Raw genomic sequence first — 22,982 nt, 5'->3', positions numbered from 1 at the left:
CCAAATGTATCTATTTTTTTCTTTTATTATTATTATGATGTATATCTGAACAAGTATTATATTGGCCTGGCATAAAATTGGAGTATGAAAAAAATATATGTATGAAACTAAGGAAGAAACTGTAAATGCTCTTTGTCAGATTCCATTTTCTGTCCTATAGGCCCAAACAGTCTCTGCTTTAAACATGGCAGGACAGGAAAAAAAGATCAAGTATTTGTCCCTCATTTCTAGATTGTTCCCAAGTCCTGAGTTGTTTCTAAAGAAGTATTTAGAAAACACTATTATGATAAATAGCCTACTCAGAAAGTGGATTTGTTTCTCGCTTAAATCGTTGCACTTCCCGGCTGAAGTGACTCATCCAGGTTTGGTTTCATGACGCAATCAAGGTGTGGTCAGGTGAGCGTCATTAGGCAGGTGAGCGTAATTCATGTGGCTGTTAACACACGACTGCAGCTGAGGTCTCTTAAAATAAAATAAACGGTGACATTATGGTTATAATTTGGGGTGTCTTTGACACATTTGTGGAGTTCATTAGTTGTAAAAAAAAAACAAACAAAAAAACAAAAAAAAAAAAAACAACTAATATATAGTTTCTGCTTCATCTTCCATCTAATCAAAGGTCTCCTGAGATTTAGAAGCAATTAATCTATTTGGAAAGTTGCCGTTTCATTTTTCAGTGTAATATGAAGGTTAAAAAGTAAATGTGTTTACTGACATTCTGACAGCACTTGCTAACAATAAAACTAGACTGTAGGGCGAGCCGAGCCGTGCCGTTCCGGGTGGGGTCGGGGTGAGGAGGCGGAGTCTGGGCTGAGGTGACGCTCCTTTGACTCATTTTTGTTCAGCGGACCGTCGACCAGCAGCAGAGGGGAGAGAGGATTGGAGACATACAGAATAATCTCTGAAACGAAGGGAAAAAACACAGATTTGGATTGATTTCTAAAAAAGATTCCGCTCGTTTTCATAAGGTAAGATCTACTAGTTTTACAGCTGTTAAACGGCTTCTGATGCTTTTCTTAGTGACGCTGTTTTCACTCTTTCATGCTTAATCTTCATCCGACTTTCTATAAATACAATTGTGTTTGTGTTTGACAGCGTTTGTTTACATTTGCATGTCTGTTAGACTAAAGGTAAGTAAAGAAACACGTTTAGAATAAGGAATTCATTTCCGCGTGAGATCAGCGCGAGTTCTCCCATGACCGCAGCTTGTGTCTGATGGCAAGCTCCGAAAGTTTTCTTACCATACAAAGTATCACATAGTTATTTGGGGGTAAATGATAAAAACGATTTAAACCTAGAATCGAATTTATGTAAACGTCGTTTACCAGTGGAGCTCCGTAGAGAGGTGGTGCGCGAGAGTAGCAGGTGAAGGGAAAATGTTTTGTATCCAAACAAATCAAGTAAAAAAAAAAAAAAAAAGGTTACACAATGTCGGTCAGTTGGTATTTCCCAGTGTCACTGTTATCTCTATATCAAGAACTGCTTTTCATTCTTTGTATTTTTGCCACAGGTTGCAAAGGTTTCACTTTTGTGGCTTTCCTTAATTCAAATGTCAAACTACAGTATCTAACTGAACTGCGCATAGGGGGACTTACAAGTTTGTGCATGCACATCTGTAATTTCTCACTCTGACGTGTTACTCCCACATCAGCATGTTGCCAGTGGGGTTGTCATTATTATGAAATATTAGTCATGAATATCTGTCAAAGAAATGCTTGCATTTAATGATTTTAAGTCTCTTTAAGCTAACTACTCATTTAATCATTTCCATTGTAAAAATAACTGCTAAATTTATTCCAAAATAATGCAAGGAATGGGAAATAAATCTACCTTTTTAAGTCCTTTTCAACAATACCATGAACATAGCAGAAGGCAGACATGTCACAATGTCATGAAAAGGGTCCGACTCTGTCATTGGAATCTGTTAAATGATGAAAAACATAATGGAAATATGACATTTTTGACAGTTCCACTCAGCTGTTTTAAAGTGGATGAATAAGATCAGAATTGTGCAGCCATGTTCAAGATGATCTCAGATAACAGCAATAACATGGTTAACTGTTAGTTATGACAGGCCTAATTGACCTTTTTATTTAATTTGCAGAAACTCTAAACTTGGCAAGACAATGTGTTCTTTATAGCGTCTAGTAGGGTACACTTTATTTCACGAGTAAATCATTTGAAATCAGCATCCAGTTATAATCACTTTTTTCCTTATCTGATTAAGTCATTTGCATCGTCTTGGGCCAGCTTCAGTATTGTTCATTTGGCACGAATAAACTTGGGATTAAAGGTTTGACTACGGTTCTTTCTCTTGAAGCGAAGATAAATCTGATTAACTATTGTTCTTGTGTTTAAATATTCGATTAGCATCACAAAAACAGCCAGATCAGTGCCAGAAGAGACTGTGGTTTTCAGCTGGTTTCTAGACCAATGGTTCCAGCTGAGTTTGTTGAATAAGCAGCAGGTTGAATAGGACGTGTTGTCCATGCTTTGTGCCAGTCTGGCTCAGAGTCCAGCAGCAGACAGAGGCGTGTTTGGAAAGCTGTTCCTGTCTGCCCTCAGGGAAAAGAGTGGATGGGTGGTGGGACAGCAGCAGGGGTGACTTACAGTAGATTTCGCAGCTACAGCTGTGATGGCACAGCATTAATCCCTGCCCCCCTCTGCCTAATTCCCTGATAGTGTCCTACATTAGCAAAGCAAGAGGCTAGGAGATCCTTCAGTTTACAATTGGGTCTACACTTTCCAAAGGGGATTAATGTATGACATATATCCTCCCCTGTCTTGCCTCGTCTGTCTCTGTCTCACGGTGGCCGAGTACTTTCCAGGGTCTCAGTTACAGCCACATTGTACGACCTGCTCTGTGTTTGCATATCAAGCTGCCTTTTTGTTTTACTGTTCCCATGGAGAAGGGAACACAGAAAGATAAAGTTTCCCATCAACTTCAATGGGGTTCGTGTGGTGAAAGCATAAACGAAGAGTGGTGTGACGGCATCAAAATCTCCATAGGTTTACCTTTCCAGAAGAAAATTCACCAGACACTGCTGCTGCCAAGACCAAAGCTGTTTTATGAAAGTCCCAGCTCCTAGAAAATCTGTACTTGCTTGATTTTTTTATTATATAAAACCAACAAGAAATCAAAGTTTTTGTTTTTTTTTAAATAATCTTTATTTAATAAAAAGACATAAAGCAAGAAAGCACATCTGGAAGAGAAGGGGGTAAATCTATGTGAAGGATCTTCAGGTTCTCTAAATGATAACTGGCCATCTCAACCCAAAACATCTATTTATAAAGCCGATTATTGCTGCCACCAACAAATACACAGATGCTTCTAGCAGTAAATAGTGGCACATTGCTGAGCAAGTATAGCTGGCATTGCCCAGCTGAGCCCTACCCACTCCAAAGTGAATTATTTACCTTCAGCAGTTCTCTTGGTTGGATCAAACAAGGGCAAGAAAATGTCCCTCACTTAAAATACCAAAGGACTTATCTCGCCGTCATTGGCATTTAAAATGCCAGAAGAAACTCATTTCAAGTCAGCTTTTATCAAAGACGTCTAAAATTGTGACTCATCGGTCTGAAGGCTGCTTGTACTAGCCGAGTCTCACTGTTTTCATCTGTGAATATTTTTACCATTGATCATTTTTTCATTATCCAGCCGAGGAGGAGGTGAACCAGATTCCAGCACTGACTCGAAAGAGAAAGTTTTCACAGTTGGATGATTTGGCAGAGCTGTGCTTCTCAGCACAGCGACTCCGAGTCCTGTGGTGTCTGTTTTTCTTCGCCTCCTCCCTGTCCCTTAATTACACTTCCATGAAAGACCGAGAAGAACGAGGGTGTGGCTGAAACAGAAAACAAATTAACATGGAAGCTTGACTTGGTAGATAGGCATCAGGAAGAAGGCCAGCATCTCACAGAGACGTTCGTTTTGCATTTGCTTGGTTAAAACCATCTGCATCAGTTTTTGATTCTTTTGTTTGTTCACTCATTTTGAAAAATTTCATGCTCTCATGGGTTATGGAAGTTGTGCAACCCTGGTGCCTGTGAGTACTTTGTAAAACACTGCCTACAATCAGGAAGACAAAAAAAAATGCATGGGCGTTGTAGTGAGTCAAGGCTGTTATTATTTCTCTTTTCATTTCTGCTTTGTTTGTTCAAAGTTGATATTTTGGAGTTTTCATCTGACTGTAGCCGTGTATTAAACACGATGATTGATATCAGAATGAGTCACTTAATTCTCTGATAATGTGTCAAATATGTAGCACATTTTTTGCCTAATATGGCGGCCGTTTTGTATGTTGTGCCATCTTGCGATGCCGCCATAATTGAGGTTTCACATCATTAATTATCTAATGTTCTAATACAATAAAAATACCATCTAGTTATCTCGTATGTGCCAACATGGACAGCCGTATGGATATCTGACAGGGGTTTACATTTGTTGATTGGGGCATCTTATCTGGAGATCTCAAAATTCTTTTTTTATTAGTCAGACATCAAAGCATTAACGTGAACCATGTTGCCAGAAACTGCTTTTAATCCACAGAATCCACACTGGAATATAAAATGCAAATCTCATAATTTATCAAAAGTTGTCATAGAAATAGTTTTAGTCTTGCTAAGGCTGTTAATTTTCTAATAACTAGCTTAGGCTACAGGACACCATGTACCTGATCTGTTTGTGTTTCTAAGTGGATGTTTTTTTTTTTTGTTTGTTTTTTGTCACAATGTTGCCTTGATAAGAGCAAATAACTTTATTTAACAATATCTCTGTAGTCATTAACACTCAGCAACACCGCAGCCCCTTGTTTCTTAGTCCGTTAGCATTAAGTAGCATAACAATCGTTACACCTCATGTCACATTAAGCTGGAAGACAACATGGAAATGTACAGTTTAGTGTCAGATTAACAACTGTTTATCAGAATTTACAGTGGTTGTGTTGTTGGGGAAAATCCAGTGTTTCCTCTGCCATGGCAGCTTGTTCCTCCCTGATGAAAACACCCAGACATCATTGGACAAACGGTGTCAACCACTGTTCCTCTCAGCGTCACACAGCAGAAATCTTTATGAAATAAATCTCTGATCTTGGCATTCTTCTTTTTTTTAACCACTATTTCCATTTTTCCACTTACGTTCAAATAGCCCTGAAACGTGAAAGTCCAACATATTTCTTTGATATTAAGAAAATAATCAGATTCTCATTTGTTCTGCTTCAACATGCACAGAAATGCCACCTCAGCAATGGTGGATAGTTTGCTTCTGGGATTTGCCCAGAATAGTCCATAGCCTACTTATAGATGAACAAACTGAACTTTAACTTGCTAAACAAATTTGCCATATTCTTTAGATCTCTCCAGCCTTTTGCACTGCTTGCCCAAGCAGCCCCCTCCCTCTCCTTCGTGCCTCTAATCTCCCTGAAAAATTAATCATCTGTCACATCGCCTCAATGTTCAGGCACACACTGATGCATAGCAGTGGCAGTTCAAGAAGAAACTCCCCATCAGGCCTTTAAACAGGGCTTTGAATGCAGCTTTGGCCACCAAGCTTGGCGCCTGACTACACTGAGCCATCTTGATGTGCTTCAGTCCTGTTTGGCTGCATTCAGCTGGGACACTTGAGGGAGGTTTTCTATTCACTGTAACAGCAGTCAATGGGACAATGTAGCCACTCTTTTTCTCTCTCACACAAGCAGAGTAGCATAGACGCTCTCTGTGCTATCTGTGACTTAGTTCATCCTCTTCCTTCCTTCCACTGACCAAACAACATGGAGAGGGCATATCTTCTTCAAGTTCAAAGAGAAAATCATTGCCTTAAAACTCAACTAAATTTCTGTTGCCTTGGCAACGCTTATATTGTCAACAATTTATCAAGAATGGTAGTGTGTAATTCTGTGGGCTGAGTTGTGATCAGTAGTTTACCCTTTAGGTTATCTACAGAAGTTTATATCCCGTCCAGGATGTTTATAATTCAGCCGCAAAATGGAGACTATGGCAAATCCACAATAAGCAATCAATGATAACCCAATTATTTATCATATTGAATATCATAATGGTATCATAATAAAAAAAAAAGATCCCTACTACCATGTTGCTAAGAGACCTCTGTTTTGACCCAGAAATGATGATGAAACCACTTTCAACAAATTACATAGCTTAAATTGGTGGTAATGTCCAATCAGGAGCAGCTAAAGACCAACAAGTGACAAGAAAGGTATGTCTGTCTGAAAAGAACAAAAATTGTCCTCTACGGCTGGAATAAAGCCAAGAAGACGTTTGATGCACGGTGGCGCCAAACACTAGCTGAGTTGGAGTTGGTTTTGTGAAGCTAGTAGGTAAATAGCAGCATAAATAACTTCAAATGAGGATTAAGTGTAAATATGTAAATAGTTTCTGTTATGTGTTTGTTTCAGTGCCATTATTTTTTCTTCGGTAAGCCAAGACGTGAGAAAACAACGTGCAGATGAGAAAAGACTGTTAATCGCTGTGCTATTTCTACAAAGAACTGTTAGTAATAGTTAGTTGAATTCTTTATTTTGGACATAAAAACAAAACCAAACACTATAATTTAAATTGAAAAAGGCTATCAAAATATGTTTACAGCCATCACAATAAAGATAATTGATCATTTTATCATTCTGGGTTTTTTGGGGTTGGCCTTTATGGTGCTATATCTATTGATACATTAATTTTGAATAATTTTACATGTATTTTTATCCAATAAGAAAGCAAACAAGTAAACCAATAATGTTTTTTTTTAGGGTTAAAGGTACTTTCTGCACACAGGAATTGAAAAATTATCTTTCATTAAATAAAACTGACTAAATCCACTTGATAGGCACATGTCTATGATATATTTATCAGATAACAACAGTCTGTGTACACTTTATCAGATTTATAACAGACTGTTTTGTGAACTTTGTACGACTGAGCCTTTATTGCAACTTGGGTACAGCACTCTTTACTCCTTCCCTCTTCCTTTATCAGTTTTGTGTAATGTGATTCTGGTCTGCACTCAGACACCTCCTCCGAGGCCGCTCACATTTCCTTTGATTCACAGTGAGATCCCAGAGGGAGCACACAGCTACGCTCTAGTTTACAGCCACCGTACTGCATCCACTGGCCTAATTTGGCTCATTAAAGTAGCGGCAGTGAGTCAACTGACAGAACAAGGCTCTTGGCCATTCTGCTGCTTATTTTATTCATCGTGGTGGTTGACTGTGTTGTTTGGAGGGTTTCCAGATGAGGCGGGGAAGAGTAGCCTTCTACCATATCTGCCACATTTAGACAAACTCAGATTGGTGAACGCCAGTAATATGTTGTTGGCTCCTTCTGTGTGAGCCTTTATGGTGGCTGGTTTTATCTGCTGCTTGTTACAATTCATGGACCAAACTAAACGAATTCACTTGAACTGATTGCGTGACACCTACCAAGTTTGTCTCAGGTATTTTTTAGTATATATGAACAGCTGTGAGAACAACTTCTCCAAATAAACTTCCTCTCTTTGACTAGACAGCCTGGCAGCGTTGATGAGACAGATAATGTTGACCACCACTCCCTGTCACCCACCACAATAAGTCCATTAGCTGTGTACCACTTCACATCCTCTCCTATTGATTTATAGCTAACAGCTCTCCAGTTAGCCCCCGCTGCCATCACAGTGCCAGAACAGATATTGTTGTACAAGCAGGGGATGAGAGACCTGTGGTTTGGGGACCAGGAGGGTTTTGTAGACGTGTTAAGCTGAACCTCAGATCTGCAGAGAAGTGATCATGAGGCACAGCTGGCGGGACGGCCCATCTACAGCATCCTGGGGACTGGATGGTGTGAGTGCAGGATGCGTTAAAGTCTTGTGGGAAACGGGAGTGTAGATTGCATGTCGGGTGGGGGTTGGGGGGTGCACTATATGTGACGGGCTGACCTATATGTCGAATAGTTTATCAGTCCAGATGGTGCAAGAAGCTTTACAGATGTGTCTTAACATAATCTGCTTTATTTGCTTGTCAGACTAAACATAACACCAGCTAGTCTGATGGAATCACATTCATACCACATGTGGTAAAGTTTCTTAGTCACGATGATCTTCCTTCCATGTTCGCTTTCTTGCTGCAAGATTGCTCTTATTCCAGAAGAAGGCTAGCTTAGCGCATCTTTGAGTCGAAACATGATATAGTTTTGTTATTCTTGTTTAGATCATATCAAACATCAAACAAATTTGATGTAGATTTATAAACTTCAAAGGGTTTGGTGAGTGATGTTATATTTCAAACCAGGAATCTTGATAGTAACCTATCCTCGCTGGCTACCGGCCAACTTGTCCAGAGATTATTCAATATTCTCTTTTAACTTTTGGCAAAAAGACAAACATTTTCCAAAACTAGTCCTTTGTTCTACTTGTGCAGGCTTAATGTTCTCAAGCAGGCGTGTAAAAGCCAAGCAGAGCGAACAGCAAAATTTCAGAGATATTTTATTTACACCACAGCCTGCCAAACACGCGTAAGCCTAAATAACAAATCACTGAAACTCGGTAGAGCATGTTAGGAGCCTCTGGAATATGACCGGAGTTCATCCCTGGCCCCCTGGGCCTCTTCCCTGACCTGATTCATTCTTGCTGGGATATAAAAAGAGCTTAGACCACTAAAGTCAAAATCTGCCTGCTGCAATGTTTTTCATGACTTCATTCAGTTAGCAAAACTTGTTATTAAAGTGACTGACTCCCTTTTAGGTGTATTCATTCTCACCCACGCAGTCTTCTGCCACACCCTGTCCTGGCTGACATTCTTGTGAAGGAGGCAGGTTTGTGTTCTCATTAGTGACAACAGGGTTACTCATCCTTTGTCACAGCAGCCATGTACTCACAGCATCTGTTAGTTTCAGCAGTTCAGAGTTGATGAGTGAGTCAGAATCAAGTTTAGAAAAGTTTAAACTCAGAAAAGTGTAACTGTGTGCACTTTTTTCCCAGTTGGACTCAGGACAGATTGAATATAAAACGTTAGCGTGGAATGTCACACCAGTGTTTCAGCGTTGGGCGCTGGAACGTGTCCATAAGTACTTTTCTGTTGCAACACGCTCTCTGGCAGCTTTCACTGACACGCATTCCTGCTTTTACTGCGCTGGCTGTTTTTTGGAAGAAGCCTCCCAAAGTCACCCACAGAGGTTGTTGCTTAAGAAAATGGTGGGAGGTGACTGGTGTGAAATGTGTGGTGTTTTTTGCTCAGAGAGAGGCCTCCATGTTGCATATCATCTATGTGGGTGTGTAGATGAATGATGGTGGTAATGATGATGATAAAGCAAGGTACAGTGAGCGTAAAAGGAGGGCTCAATCATTAACTGGAAGAGAGCAAAGTCCAGTCTGAATCACATAACACGTGTTTTTGTGGCAACTGAAAAAATGAAGGATGATGTATCAAAAGATTTTTGCAATAACTTCAGCTTTTTCTGTGTTGTCTATTTAAATAATTCAAAATTTCTTAAAGAACAAATAACAGCAAATCTTGAATATTTTAAAATAATTTCTCTAAAAGTGAGAAACAGCACTGAAAGAAGCGTTGACATGATGGTCTTGAGGACTTTTTTTTTTTTTTTACTTAATAAAGGACCTGAAATTAGTGTTTTACCACTCATATTTCACACTTGTCTAAACCTAGAAATTTGTTCTTATTTCATCTTACCAGACTGTCAGGTTCTTTCACATGATAATGTCTGAATATTCTCAAGCCAAGTGTTTTTATTTTATTATTATTATTATTATTATTAGTAGTAGTAGTAGTAGTAGTAGTATATTAAGATTTAGCCATGAGAGGGGAATAAAAATGAAGGAAGGCCACTTCACACTACAAATATGTTCTTATAGCTTCATACATCAGATAGATGTGGAGATAAAACCCCCACAGTTCAGTTACTGAGAGTTACCTTGGCCATCAGCAGGGTGTGTCGCAGCATTACAACAGTTGGCTGAACCCTCTGCCTCACCCAGGAAAACAAAGCCTACACAAACACAGTCTCTGTTTTACTGAGAACAATAAAGTTCTGTGTGAGCACTTCAAACCATCTGCTACAAACAAACATTATGTTGACTTAATTGGTCTTTTAAAATTAATGTAAAAAAGGCTTTTGAAAACACAAAATGAAACTTGGTTTGGTACTTGGTAGTTAAACCCTCTCCTTTTATTTAACAAGAAGCCACACCTTTACACATAAATGTGAGAAAGCACAGTGACTACAAGCACAGTTGTCAGTGGTGTGATGAGTCAGTGCATCATGTCTAAAGCTGCATGTAGCTGCAAGTACAGACAGTCCTGTGGGGCCTGATCCTACGGGATCTGATGCCAGACTCACTGCGGCAGAAACTCACTGAGCTCCTGCTCTCTGAAGGTGAACAAAGATAAAGAGACATGTTGAAACCTTACATGAATATCAGGTTTGGGTAAGAGTATCTTTTCCTAATGACACACATGCAGTCCCAGAAGAAAATGTGCAAGTTTGAGAGTTCTTAGTCCAACGGGATACCACAAAGAGGCAACTGAAAACAGACGATGAGCATATTCTGCTGGTGTCAGTTTCTACTTAATGCACATTGTAATAAAAAAAATCAAAGCTGTCTGAAGAAGCTGCGAGCATGTTTGAGCAAAACCAGTGGAAATGCATAAAAAGAGAAACCTCTTCATCTAAATTCAGATGAGGGGTGACTTTTTAATTTGTATTTAATTTCTATTTGTATAATCTTTGCAAGGCAGCACATGTTTGTATAAACTGTATTAATTTGTCTAGTAATCAGCTTTAATCAGAGTACCTGGTCTGACCTGACTGTAAGTGCAGGTACATGTGCTAACATGTGTTTATAGCTTGTTTTGTGCTGGCACAGCACCTTAACATTATGATTTCTTTTTGCAAGGACATGTTTTATTGGTGATAAAGACTGAAGATGCGTGCAGTTGTTTACTACACTGAGTCGCTTTGTGCTGTCATACAAAGATTTTCGTGGATGGAAATTTTTCTTTCTCTTGTTTATTGAAGCCTCTGTCCTCCAGTCCCTTCAGATCATCACAGACACAACGTGCCACATGAACATGCTCAACAAAAAATTCTGTAACAGCCAAACATCTGAAAACACTTGTAAGCAGCACAGTAGATGCATTGTACCATCATTTAAATGTCACAAGAAATGACAGACGGCTATTATAAATGCCGGGGAATAAGAAAGGAGATTTCTGTGGTGAAAAATGTTCAGGCAGCAGAAATGTGGCAAAAATCATCTATGCATGTTCTGGTGGTTAGACGTTGCTGTGGATTTGGGAAGTCTCCTAAATGTTTTATCTGTGTAACATAAATGTGGACGTACCAACAAGTAGGATTCTTGTTACACAATCTATAGCATTGTTGGTTTATATTAGCCACAGCGGTGTAAAGTTTCTCAGATTTAGTGAGATTTTAGATAGTAAATGTTAAAAGTTTACATGAAAAGAAAAATGTACTCAGGTCACAGTACAGGTGTTTGGGCTTCTGTTTGACGAAGAGTGCGCTCTCACGCTCACCCTCTGGAATCTAAACCCGACAAGCAGGTTTCTGATTCGTACGTCTGCAGCAGACTACTCCCTCGGCTGTATGGGCGGGGGCCGGAGGTTAAAAGTCATCACCTAGAATTTCAGACTTGCAGCTTTCCCTCCTCCCTCCTGCTGCTGCTCCGTGTTGTCATTTTCAGGTCAGGGTTGACGGCTGCTGGGTAGGAGGGCCCGGCTTGGAGCTGTCTTACTGGCAGATGAAAAAAAAAATGACAGTCTTGTGTAAGAGGCGGAAATTCTGCCAGAACGTTTAGTAATTCAGGAAAACATGGACTTTTAGTTAAATGTCTTCATAATTTGGATCGGAGGGGAGCTTAGAAGTCCTGACTTTGTTTTTCTCTGTATTTTAGGTTTGCTCCATCATTGTTGCTTTGATAACAGGACACAAGGATGGCAATGCAAAGTAAGTCATTTAGTCCTTATATTTGATCATTTCTGTACATTTTACTCAGTTTTATTTTCTTAGAAACTCAGTTTCAGTGATGTAATTTTATGTAGAATTTGTTGTGGGCATTTAATTTCAGACTTCACATTATTTTCTTGTTGAGCAGCTGGCATCTTGATAAAAGACTTCCCAAATATTCATAAAGTTTAGAAATACTGCATGACATTATTTATGTAGGGGGGGGGGGGTTGTGTTGCATAACTAATATAAATTAGAAAAGATATTTTCACAGCTCTTGAGTTTTGATTTTATTAAACCAGGTAAGTCAATTAAGGAGCAGTTTTTATTTATAATGACAACCCAGGTCATTTTTTACTGCCCAATGTTCAGAACTGATTATATCCAGCTAATATTTCTTAGGGGCAATAGTAAATTTAATTAGGCAATAACTGCCCTGTAGTTATTATTACAATATGAAAAATGCCATATTTATCATATTCTCAAAAAATGAAACATCTGTAACACAAATGGCAAAGAGACGTCAAACAAAAATGGTTTAAAACACATTTTAAATGCTGTTAAAAGAAACTAAGCAGAGTAGTTTAAGTCTGAGTAGTACTTTAATGTCTATAGTTATCTGCTTAAAGGGTGAAGGAAAGTATTCACTTTTTTTAATTAAAGATGAGTCTTTTCAGATATATTGGAAATGTAGCAGGAGAAATATTTGGAAAAAGTAAGCAAGTTATGATATTTACACTTTGCATCAATGCAGTTGCAAAAGTCATGTAAAAACATGAAACATACGTTTCATTTTAAAAATTATTTTCACTTTTCCACTCTAGACTGATATCTGCCTGATTAAACCTTTTGTGGGAGAAAGACTAAGTGGTACACAAATGATATATTAGGACTTCATGCTGTGGTGGCTGTTGTTTGTTGTTGTTTTTCTTTATATGCTAAACTCTCCCTGTCAGTTTAAATTAAGTATTATTTTAGTCATATATTACAGAGGTCCCCAACCCTGGTCCTCAAGGCCCACTATCCTGCAGGTCTTAGATGTCTCCCTGCTGCAACACACCTGATTCAAATGAATGGCTCAGTTGCAGACTTGTGCAGAGCCTGTCAGAGAGCCGTTTAATTTGAATCAGGTGTGTTGCAGCAGGGAGACATCTAAGACCTGCAGGATAGTGGGCCTTGAGGACCAGGGTTGGGGACCTCTGATATATTAAGTTAATAAACTTTTTTCCCAGAAAAGGGGTTTAAAAAAACGAATGAATTGGGATATTTATTTAAAATAGATTTAATTGGCATGGACCAACCCATTTGAACTTTATGAGCTCATTTTATAACAGATTTGAAAAAGGGGTGGTAAAAAATTTGATCATGACCTTTCCATCTTCCAGCTTTTGTTGTAATGATTCATATAAAGGTCACTTCCCCATTAAAAATAAGAGCTAAAGGTTTCTTCTATAAAACGGTTCCTGCATTTGGTGACGAGCACTCATTCATAGGGGTGAAAAATGTGGAATAAAACTCCTTTACTGCTCATTCGGTGTTGATTAAATCTTATTAAATTACTGAAATATAATTGCAGTACTTCCAACATGTTTTCCTCTCTTTGCGCTTGGCAGTGGGTGAGATGGAAAGAGGATCTGTGAAGGTGGCAGAGTGGCAGCAGACAATGTACGGCCTCGACTCTGGCATCCAGTCTGGAGCCACCACAGTCAGAGATGATGACGGCGAGTTCACCACCACCAAGCATTACACCATGACCACCACTGTCACATCAGAGGAGCCCGGTAAGACAACGCAGCACTCAGATTCACTGGTCTTCTTTAAATTGGTCATTTTTATTCATCATCATCGCACTTTCTAAAAGGTCTGGATGCTCAGTTCGCGATGACCAGAGCCCAGAGGGTGAGAGCTGCAATGTTCCCAGAGACACTAGAGGCTGGCACCACCATCCTGTCAACTCAGACGGACCCGTCCCAGATGACCAACGTCCAGTGGCTGGCCGAGCCCTCTCAGATGCTGAAGACGGCCATCATTCATCTGATCAACTACCAGGATGATGCCGAGCTGGCAACACGCGCCGTGCCTGAGCTCACCAAACTGCTGAACGATGAAGACCAGGTGCCCGTGCACACCAACACACCTCCAACTATTAGTTCATCACCTATAAAGAGACGAAGAACCACTTAGTGAAATTAGCTCGCTGAGAAGTAGACAAGACTCCACACATGACAGAACTCTCCTCGGACTATTTATTTTGTTCTAAAAAAAAGTTATTGAAATCTTTCAAGTACAGTCTCAGCCACAGACCTGAGATAACAAAAAAACTTATTTTTTTTTCTTTCCCCACACACAGGTGGTGGTCAGCAAGGCAGCACAGATCGTCAACCAGCTCACGCGTAAGGAGGCCTCACGGCATGCACTGATGCAATCCCCTCAGATGGTGGCAGCGGTGGTCCGGGCCATGCAAAACACCAGTGACATGGAGACGGCACGGGCCACAGCCAGCATCCTCCACAACTTGTCCCACCACAGAGAAGGCCTGCTCTCCATCTTCAAGTCAGGAGGGATTCCCGCACTCGTCCGTATGCTCAGGTACTGCGTTTATGGTTGTACCCGAATATATTGAAATGCTGTATTCAGATGCAGCTACTTTTTAGTGCATTTTCAAAAGGAGTTCTAGTTTATTTAATAAATATAATGAGTGAAAGCAACCAGTCCTGCCTTCAAGTAAAAGTCGTTTTCTTCTCACTACATTTTAGTTTACTGTGGGTCTTAGACATGACAGGAAATGGGTTTAGCTGAGACAAAATGAGACTAGAAGACTAGATCTTATTTGCATAAAATGTAAAACATCACTTGAAATGTCAAAAGTGAGACACAGGTGGAAGTTTTCTCTGTAAAATGGACATTTTCAAGACACGTGTTCATCTTCTTCAGCTCTCCTATGGAGTCTGTGCTCTTCTATGCCATCACCACGCTCCACAACCTGCTGCTGCACCAAGAGGGAGCCAAGATGGCCGTCCGTCTGGCAGATGGACTGCAGAGGATGGTTCCCCTGCTGAAGAAGAGCAACCCCAAGTTCTTGGCCATCACAACAGACTGTTTGCAGCTGCTGTCATATGGCAACCAGGAGAGCAAGGTGTGCATGCTTCTGTTGGATTGTCAGTTTTTTTCCTTGTAAGAAAAATAAGTAAACAACACTGCAACCAAATACTCTGACATGAGACTGTTGAAACTATCTGCTTGTGTGTGGAAGTGTTTTGATTTGGGTGCGGCATGGGAACAGTGAGGGTATGGGTGTGGCTGAAGAAAGTAGACAGGTGTTATTTTGCCTGCTTAGGTCGCAGCAGTGTAAATGCAACACACACTCACCAACTCTCTCTAACAGCTCATCATCCTTGCCAATGGGGGTCCTGAGGGTCTAGTCCACATCATGAGAAACTACAACTATGAGAAGCTGCTGTGGACCACAAGCCGTGTGTTGAAAGTCCTTTCTGTGTGTCCCAGCAACAAACCGGCCATTGTGGAGGCTGGTATGTAATCTGTTTTTATGTGGCAGCAGACACCTGTGCAGGGTAGTCATGCAGGTGGGCCTGCATTTTTTTGCCTGATCTGTGGCCTCTTGTCAAACAGCCGTTATGAGATGTTGCTGAGAGCTGAGTGATTTTCATGTGTCTGTTCAGGTGGGATGCAGGCTCTGGGTAAACACCTGACTGGCTCCAGCCCTCGTCTGGTGCAGAACTGCCTCTGGACACTCAGGAACCTGTCTGATGCTGCCACAAAGCAGGTCCGACTTTAACCGTTTCAACTTCCCATTTAATTCCTCCTGTAATTCTGCACTCATTTAACTTCTGAGAAATGAATCTCTTGTTTTTCTCCAGGAGGGAATGGACAGCCTGCTGCAGGTCCTAGTGGGGCTCCTCAGTTCCGATGACCTTAACATGCTCACCTGTGCCACAGGCATCCTGTCGAACCTCACGTGCAACAATGCTCACAATAAAACTCTGGTCACCCAAAACAACGGCGTTGAAGCGCTGATCCATGCCATACTGCGCGCCGGGGAGAAGGAGGATGTGACCGAGCCTGCTGTTTGTGCTTTGCGGCATCTGACTTCACGGCACCAGCAGGCTGAGGTGACACAGAATGCTGTGAGGAGTCATTACGGCATCCCTGCCATCATCAAGCTGCTCAACCAGCCTCACTACTGGCCAGTCATCAAGGTAGATGGAGGGAAACGGTGCTCTCCAAAATTTTGCTCACCTGATAGAAAAGTCATGACAGTTTAATCTTATTACATGTCAAACTTAAGAAAACCATTGTCCTCGTGGAAACAGTCAAAACCTTTAGAAATGCTTTTATACTCCCACCTTGATCTATGCTTTGCTGATTTTTATGATGGTCTACACCTGCTAAAATGAGGAGGTGGTTTAACCCTTAAACCTCTGCTAGATCGCTGGCACCTCTAAACACTATTGCTTATATTGTCAACAACTTCTCAGGAACAGTAGTGTGTAACTCTGTGGGGGAAAATATGATGGATAGGGAGGCACCAAAACTAAGCTGAGTTGTAGTAGCCCAAATAACTGTCAACATCAAAAAAGAAAACACACCTGCTGGAAGAAGTGTAAATATAAAAATTGTTTCTGTTGTGTGTTTGTTTCAATGCCAATATTTTTACTCCTGAAAGCTAAGATATGAGAGAATGACATGTTGTCTGTGTGTTCTGTTAGTACTGTTGTTTTTTTGGGTTTGCCTTTATCGTGCTATATCTGTTGATACATTCATATTACATCATTTTAGCCTCATAATCTGACAACTGGGGCTGTCCTGAAATAATAATGTCTATATGTTGACAGTGTTTGTAAAGGATGAGGCTCTACATGTATTTTTACATTTAAAAAAAATGTCTTTTGAGTTAAGGGCTAAGGAAAATGGAAAAAAGGATCCTATGAGGAAGGCTGAAAACTGGTAGTAACTGAGGGGACAAAAGGAGGATTGCACAGATGGTGTTAGCTTGAAGGAGCATGAAACAAAAGCTTGAGGTTTTTTACAATTTGAATATAAAGAAGTCGTATACTGACTGTATCCGTCTCTCTTTCCTTGCCTAAAGGCTGCAGTCGGCCTCGTTCGTAATCTGGCCTTGTGCCCGGAGAACCAGCTCCCTCTGAGAGAGGCAGGAGCCATACCCCGTCTGGTCAACTTGCTGCTCAAAGCCCACCAGGATGCCCAGAAACACGGCTCATCCAACCAGCAGACATACCAGGTGTGTGATGAGCTAGTATCAAAGGGCGTCACAGCCAGTTAGCTTAACAGAGCATGCAAACTGTATTTCTGTAAAATAATGTTGACCCCTTTTTATGTCAGGATGGAGTGAGGATGGAGGAGATTGTAGAGGGCTGCACAGGAGCACTACATATCCTGGCCAGAGATCCCACCAACAGAGTAGAGATCGCCAACCTACAGACCATTCCTCTGTTTGTCCAGGTAACAAACAAAAGAAACTAAAGCTAACACATTCCCTTCTCTGGATTATTTTTAAGGTTTTATTTTTTCCTTTGACTCATTTCCACCTGTCCTCTGCAGCTTCTCTACTCTCCTGTGGACAACGTGAAGCGTGTGGCAGCCGGCGTCCTGTGTGAGCTGGCCCAGGACAAAGCAGCGGCTGAAATGATCGACAGTGAGGGAGCATCAGCCCCACTGATGGAGCTGCTGCACTCCAACAACGAGGGCATCGGTGAGATGCTTACTTATAGAGCATTACCATTAGCTTCTCATGGCATTCAATCATTGGCTGAAACCAGGAATGTTTCAAGTGTTACACTTACTGGAAGTGGAGTTTCACATCATCATCATCATGTCCGTTTAGTGAGCTTCATTTCCCTGTTTTTGTTCGTGTTAGTACACTTGTAAGATAGAGAGATAGATTATATATATTAGCATTACTAGAGTCTCAGTTTGTTAATATTGCATGCAAGTCTCATGCAATATGGCAGGTAGCCAACTTCTCGTGGTCATTTTTAAAAATGTCACTGCCACCAGGGGTTGAATTTATTATGTTGTTTTGTTTCCTGTATATCTAATAACATACCTAGCAAATTCGGTACTTTTATCACAAAAAAAGTTGTTAGGATATTTTGAGCTACACTGCCCCACTATGTGACGTATATTTAACCTCCATTTTAAGAATACTGTATCCTCCCATTAATGGGTGAACTATCCGTTTGGTTTGATTGGCCTAAAATATGAAATTACTTCAGTTCATAAGTCACTTATTGAGCATGACACATTCAGCAAATGACATTTGTAGCCAACATCTTCCTGTTAGGCCCAGTCCTTGCATGCATGTTTGTATTCTGTGCTTTTTCACCTCATTTATATTGACACTGAAAATGGATCGTTCCGGAAAACTCCTTCATGAGTTAAGACATTTTGTGTGTGGACTGAAAGCCCACAGTTTGGGGAGTTTATGAACTTTTATCTGTGTAGTTTAACGTCATGACATACATGGTGAAAGAGAAATGATGCCAGTGCTAAAACTGCTATCAAGACATGTCCGCACATAAATGTGCAGCTACATGCAGGTTATGTTAAAAAAGATGTCACAATGTCCTGTAGAAATCAGTGTTTAACACAGAATGAGCTACCATCATAGCCTGCTTTAGAAGAGACCCAGCTTGAGCCTCAGTTGTTGAAATAAGTGAGAATAAAGCAGCTATTCCTGCAAAATAACAAGAACATTGCATAATTTTAATAGACAACCAGATAATTGTTGACATATTGAAGAAAAGTTTGCAAAGACTGTCCAGGAGGTTATGTGTGGTCTTCAGTGTGTAGGTGAATATTTTCCTTATCAATAATCAAGATGTCTCATTAAAACATTGACTTAAATAAAAAAAAAAGTGATGTATAAATAAATTAAGCAGAATTGTAGAAAAAAGCTGTAGAGCTGCAGGTGACTTCAATGAAGCGCTTGATGAGCATTACAGTGGAAGGTTAAACATGTCAGCTGGTGTGTTTGGGTTCAGGCCGTTGCAAAGACGTTTTACAAAAAAATAAATGATTACGTTTCATTCTTTCCATATTTGTACTTATTTACGAAACCACCCACACAGTCATAAACAGACATAAACAAGGTAATTTGACGACAACAAACCCTAAAAAAACAAGCGGTTAACTCTCCAAATACCAATGTCCTGGACTGTGTGTAATTACAGACATGAATTTCATGCTTTATGGTCTGTGCTAGTACTGACATGGGTTATTAATGAATATGTTCTTTTCTTGACCTTTATGGCTCAATGCACACCCTCTATGACCCATTATTAGCACAAGCATGCTTGTATAATATGTTGCTCCAGGTCTTTCTGGTTTAGGAACTTGAGCTTTTTTTGTACATCACTTAATGTTTTCTGATTCTTTCCCTCTAGCTACTTACGCTGCAGCTGTGCTCTTCCGCATCTCTGAGGATAAGAACTCGGACTATAAGAAGCGAGTGTCAGTGGAGCTCACACACTCTCTCTTTAAACATGATCCTGCTGCCTGGGAGATGGTGAGTTTATGGCGCCCCCTGCTGGCAGCCCCTGACAGCTGAACATTAACATAGATGTGAAACATCTTCATCTGTATTTATATCAAAAACGTTTCACCACTTATTTTTCACATGTATAAAACCTTGATATTTAGACTGCACATCAAGTCAGCATTCAGTAACAGCAGTATCTTTTCAGTGTGTGTGAATTGATGTTGGGTGATCTTGAAAAAAGTTTTCACAGCTAAAATTGGTTGGGAAAGATGCAATATGATCTTGAACTGTCTCAGTGAGATGATTTAACTTAATATGCATGTAAAATAAGCAATATTAAGATTTAGTAACTAGATAAGAAATAAAATACATCATTAATAATCTTACACATTCTGTTCTGGCTGAGTATATCACTCTCAAAACACGATCAAAACTACTTTTGGCTAAATATAAGATTGTAAGACTTGCTTATAAGCTCAGTTTTTTTAAAAGCGGTGTTGTATCTGACCTCTGCCTTCTTGTGACCCCTTGTCAGGCCCACAACAGTGTCCCCATGGATGGACCGTATGCAGATGGTGAGTCACTATAGCTGAAATGTGCACATGCAGCACATTCCTGTGCAGCGGGAGCAACCACAGCAGTTAAAGGCTGCGCGCACACACACACACAGCTGACTGCAGACTTTATTTACAACCTATTGCAGCTATTAGAAAATACTGGAACATATTAATGAACATTGTTATTATTGAAACAGTAAACTTAAGCAGCACTGTCCTCTTTTCTAGTATTACATCTTCCATTCATGTACCGCTTGATTTCAGTTTAATCTCTTCCTGTAGTGCTTTAAGACTTCTTATCCTTCATTCACTGACAAGGTCCTGGTTAGTATAATAATCCTGGCCGGGACTTTGACCTGACATTATTGTTATTATTTATGTATTTAATAATAATAATAATAATAGGCCAGTATTTAATACCTTGTCCCTCCACCGACCTCCATCCGGATGTTTCCTTATCTCCATTAGCATTTTTCTCTTAATCCCCATCTTTTCCTTCACTCACCCTTTTTTTTTCCTTTTATGGTCTAAAAATGTTCTTTTTTTCCTGCTCCAAGCAGGGTGACTCCAGCAAGAGAAAAATAAAAAACAGCTGCTATTTTCTGTTTAACCAGTCTTGAAAAATGAAGACTTCCTGCAGTTTTTTCTGTATTTATAGTTCGTATGTCAACACCATGGGAGCAGCTGCAGTAGATAAGCGACGGTAAACGGTGTGTAATGTGTTGGTTATTTGTGTAACTGATGAAAAACAAATGTTGCAACTGCTTGCAGAGCTGGATGGTACTTTCCCGCCCTATGGAGTATACCCAGATGGCATGGACGGTATGGATGGAAACATGATGCATGACGATTACCCGCCTACCATGGGTTTCGACAGACAGTACCCTGAACAATATTAACGGTCAGTACATGTTAACCCCGACCACTGAACATATCGTATGCTGACTGTAACCGGAACTTATTATTCCTGCTCCATTAGGAGTGTGTGGAAAATGCTTTTGTCCACATATTGCAATAGACACAACTAAATGGCATAAAACAGTCCTAAATGCATTTCAAATAATGTAATGAAGCTAATGCTTATATAAATTCAGTAGATGAAAGACTGATGAATGCAAAAAGTACAAAGTATGTAAAAATGTTTCTAGAAATTGCAGGTAAAGAGAAAATCCTTCAGAGGGAGAAAAGTGCCTCAATAATGCAGAAATAGAGCATTAAATAATAAATTAAACATCTTTTTAATTTATTAAAATTGAAAATGAATACATTTAAATTAATTATGTATTACATTACAAGTAAATGCATTGTACATAAAAACATATATAAATTTTCACCATTTAATTATTTCATGGTCCCCATGCTGCAGTGCATCATGAATTTTTATATTCATGATATATTTGTCAGTCTCATTCATTAAACCCAGTGGGCGGGGCTAATTTTGATATCACTAGCCATGCTATTGGTTACTGTGCTATTGATTACTTTGGTCTAAAGTCGAGGTTTCTGCTGAAATAATACTTTTCTGGATTTTTTTCCCCCCATTTTTATTATTATTCTTTTATTCACGGTAACTAACAGGTATAGCCATCAAACACAGAGAAAAATGCAGCCTAATGTGCTCGAGTATTTCATGCTGGCTCTGCAGGGATTTTATTTGGTATCAGTTTATAGTGACTTACAATACATACAATACAGTGGAGCTTAACATTAAATAAGTAAATGGTGAAATAATTAACACATTCAAATAATTATCAGTTTAATAATTATTTATTTATTTACAATCTTAAACTACTGATATATTTAAGTAATTATATATTTTTTTTTTATTTCAGCCTGTGTATTTACCGGTTGTTTTACCTGGTAGAAAATATTCTCGTTTATTATGATGTCGTTTCAAAACTTCTGCAGATTGTAAATCTGAAAGGCTTCCTCTGCTAAAGCAGAAGTGTCATTTTCATTTAACATTAACAAGATTTTCACTTCATAGAAGTTTTAGAAACATGTGACATGATTAGATTTTAAATATTTATCTAACTGTGACATGACAGGACAAAATACAAGAGGCAAAAAAATTAAATAAAATCTTGATTACACAGAGAAAAGTTGAATTTTATTAGTTCATTATTGTTACATCTCAGTCAATACCAGTAATAATGAGCTTGGTGTTTTACAGTTAGTGTTAATGTAGAAATTTCTAGATGTCTCTCGTATTTCTATTTTCATATTTCATAGCAGAGGAGGTTGATTGGTGAGCAGCTGCATTAATGCATAAAGTTTTATTTTAAGCCATTGAACACTGAAAAGTTGTTAGTCTTTGGCACTTGACAGTATACTGGCATGGATTTCCCATAATGCAGTAGTGGTACATAAAAGGGTGTGTAATTCATCTCAGCCATAAATTTAACCAGTCTTATGTGTATATATGTATGTATATGTATAAGTGTATTAAAACATTTAAGTCTTAAATACTGTAAAATAACTTTAATCAGCTCAGATCTTTGTTCTGATCCTGGTTTTAATCTTCCCATCATCACAGAGGACAAAAAGGAAGAGGAGGAGCTGAAGTGGGACACAATGGGACAAAGAAGAGGAGAATATAGTGACCAGTAGAGATTATTTTCCCTCCGTTCTCCACTTGATGTAATATATGCAACTATCAACGAGTATGGGACTCATAATCTTAACAGGGCTGAACTTGGTTTTTTTTCTAGTATAATTTTGCTGATTATGCTCGTAGGTTTCTGTTAGAGAACCTTTTCAGCGTGTGTGTGCATGTGAGTATGTGTGTTTCTGCTTCTGGGTGGGTGTTATATGGTGTTCTATGCCAAAGAGATTTTATGTTGTAATGATAATCATGTAGCTTCCTTTTTTTTTTTTTTTTAAGAAAAAGAAACAAAAAGAGAATAATAGTTAAACACTGCCAGAGGTGGCTCAACTTGCACGGT

General features: G+C 39.5%; 1 protein-coding gene across 1 annotated transcript; it reads left to right on the top strand.

The window, feature by feature from the left end:
• The first annotated feature begins 816 nt into the window (after positions 1–816).
• On the top strand, positions 817–22,918 carry LOC121638000 (junction plakoglobin-like). The gene is made up of 16 exons (XM_041982411.1): positions 817–968; positions 11,909–11,961; positions 13,575–13,742; positions 13,823–14,076; positions 14,312–14,550; positions 14,896–15,097; positions 15,347–15,491; positions 15,642–15,745; positions 15,840–16,178; positions 17,069–17,221; positions 17,323–17,442; positions 17,542–17,692; positions 19,386–19,507; positions 20,016–20,055; positions 20,809–20,938; positions 22,574–22,918. Exons 2-15 carry the CDS (start codon positions 11,949–11,951, stop codon positions 20,934–20,936), a joined length of 2,178 nt encoding a protein of 725 aa, XP_041838345.1. The 5' UTR covers positions 817–968; positions 11,909–11,948; the 3' UTR covers positions 20,937–20,938; positions 22,574–22,918.
• The last annotated feature ends 64 nt before the right edge of the window (positions 22,919–22,982 follow it).

This window comes from Melanotaenia boesemani, chromosome 4, assembly GCF_017639745.1.
Source record: "Melanotaenia boesemani isolate fMelBoe1 chromosome 4, fMelBoe1.pri, whole genome shotgun sequence".
Lineage (NCBI taxonomy): Eukaryota > Metazoa > Chordata > Actinopteri > Atheriniformes > Melanotaeniidae > Melanotaenia > Melanotaenia boesemani.
This window is presented reverse-complemented; position numbering and strand designations above follow the sequence as displayed.

Coding starts and splice junctions, on each gene's coding strand:
- LOC121638000 (XM_041982411.1), top strand. Junction 13,743..13,822: donor TGTCACATCAGAGGAGCCCG/GTAAGACAACGC, acceptor ACTTTCTAAAAG/GTCTGGATGCTCAGTTCGCG. Junction 17,222..17,322: donor CCAACCAGCAGACATACCAG/GTGTGTGATGAG, acceptor TTTTTATGTCAG/GATGGAGTGAGGATGGAGGA.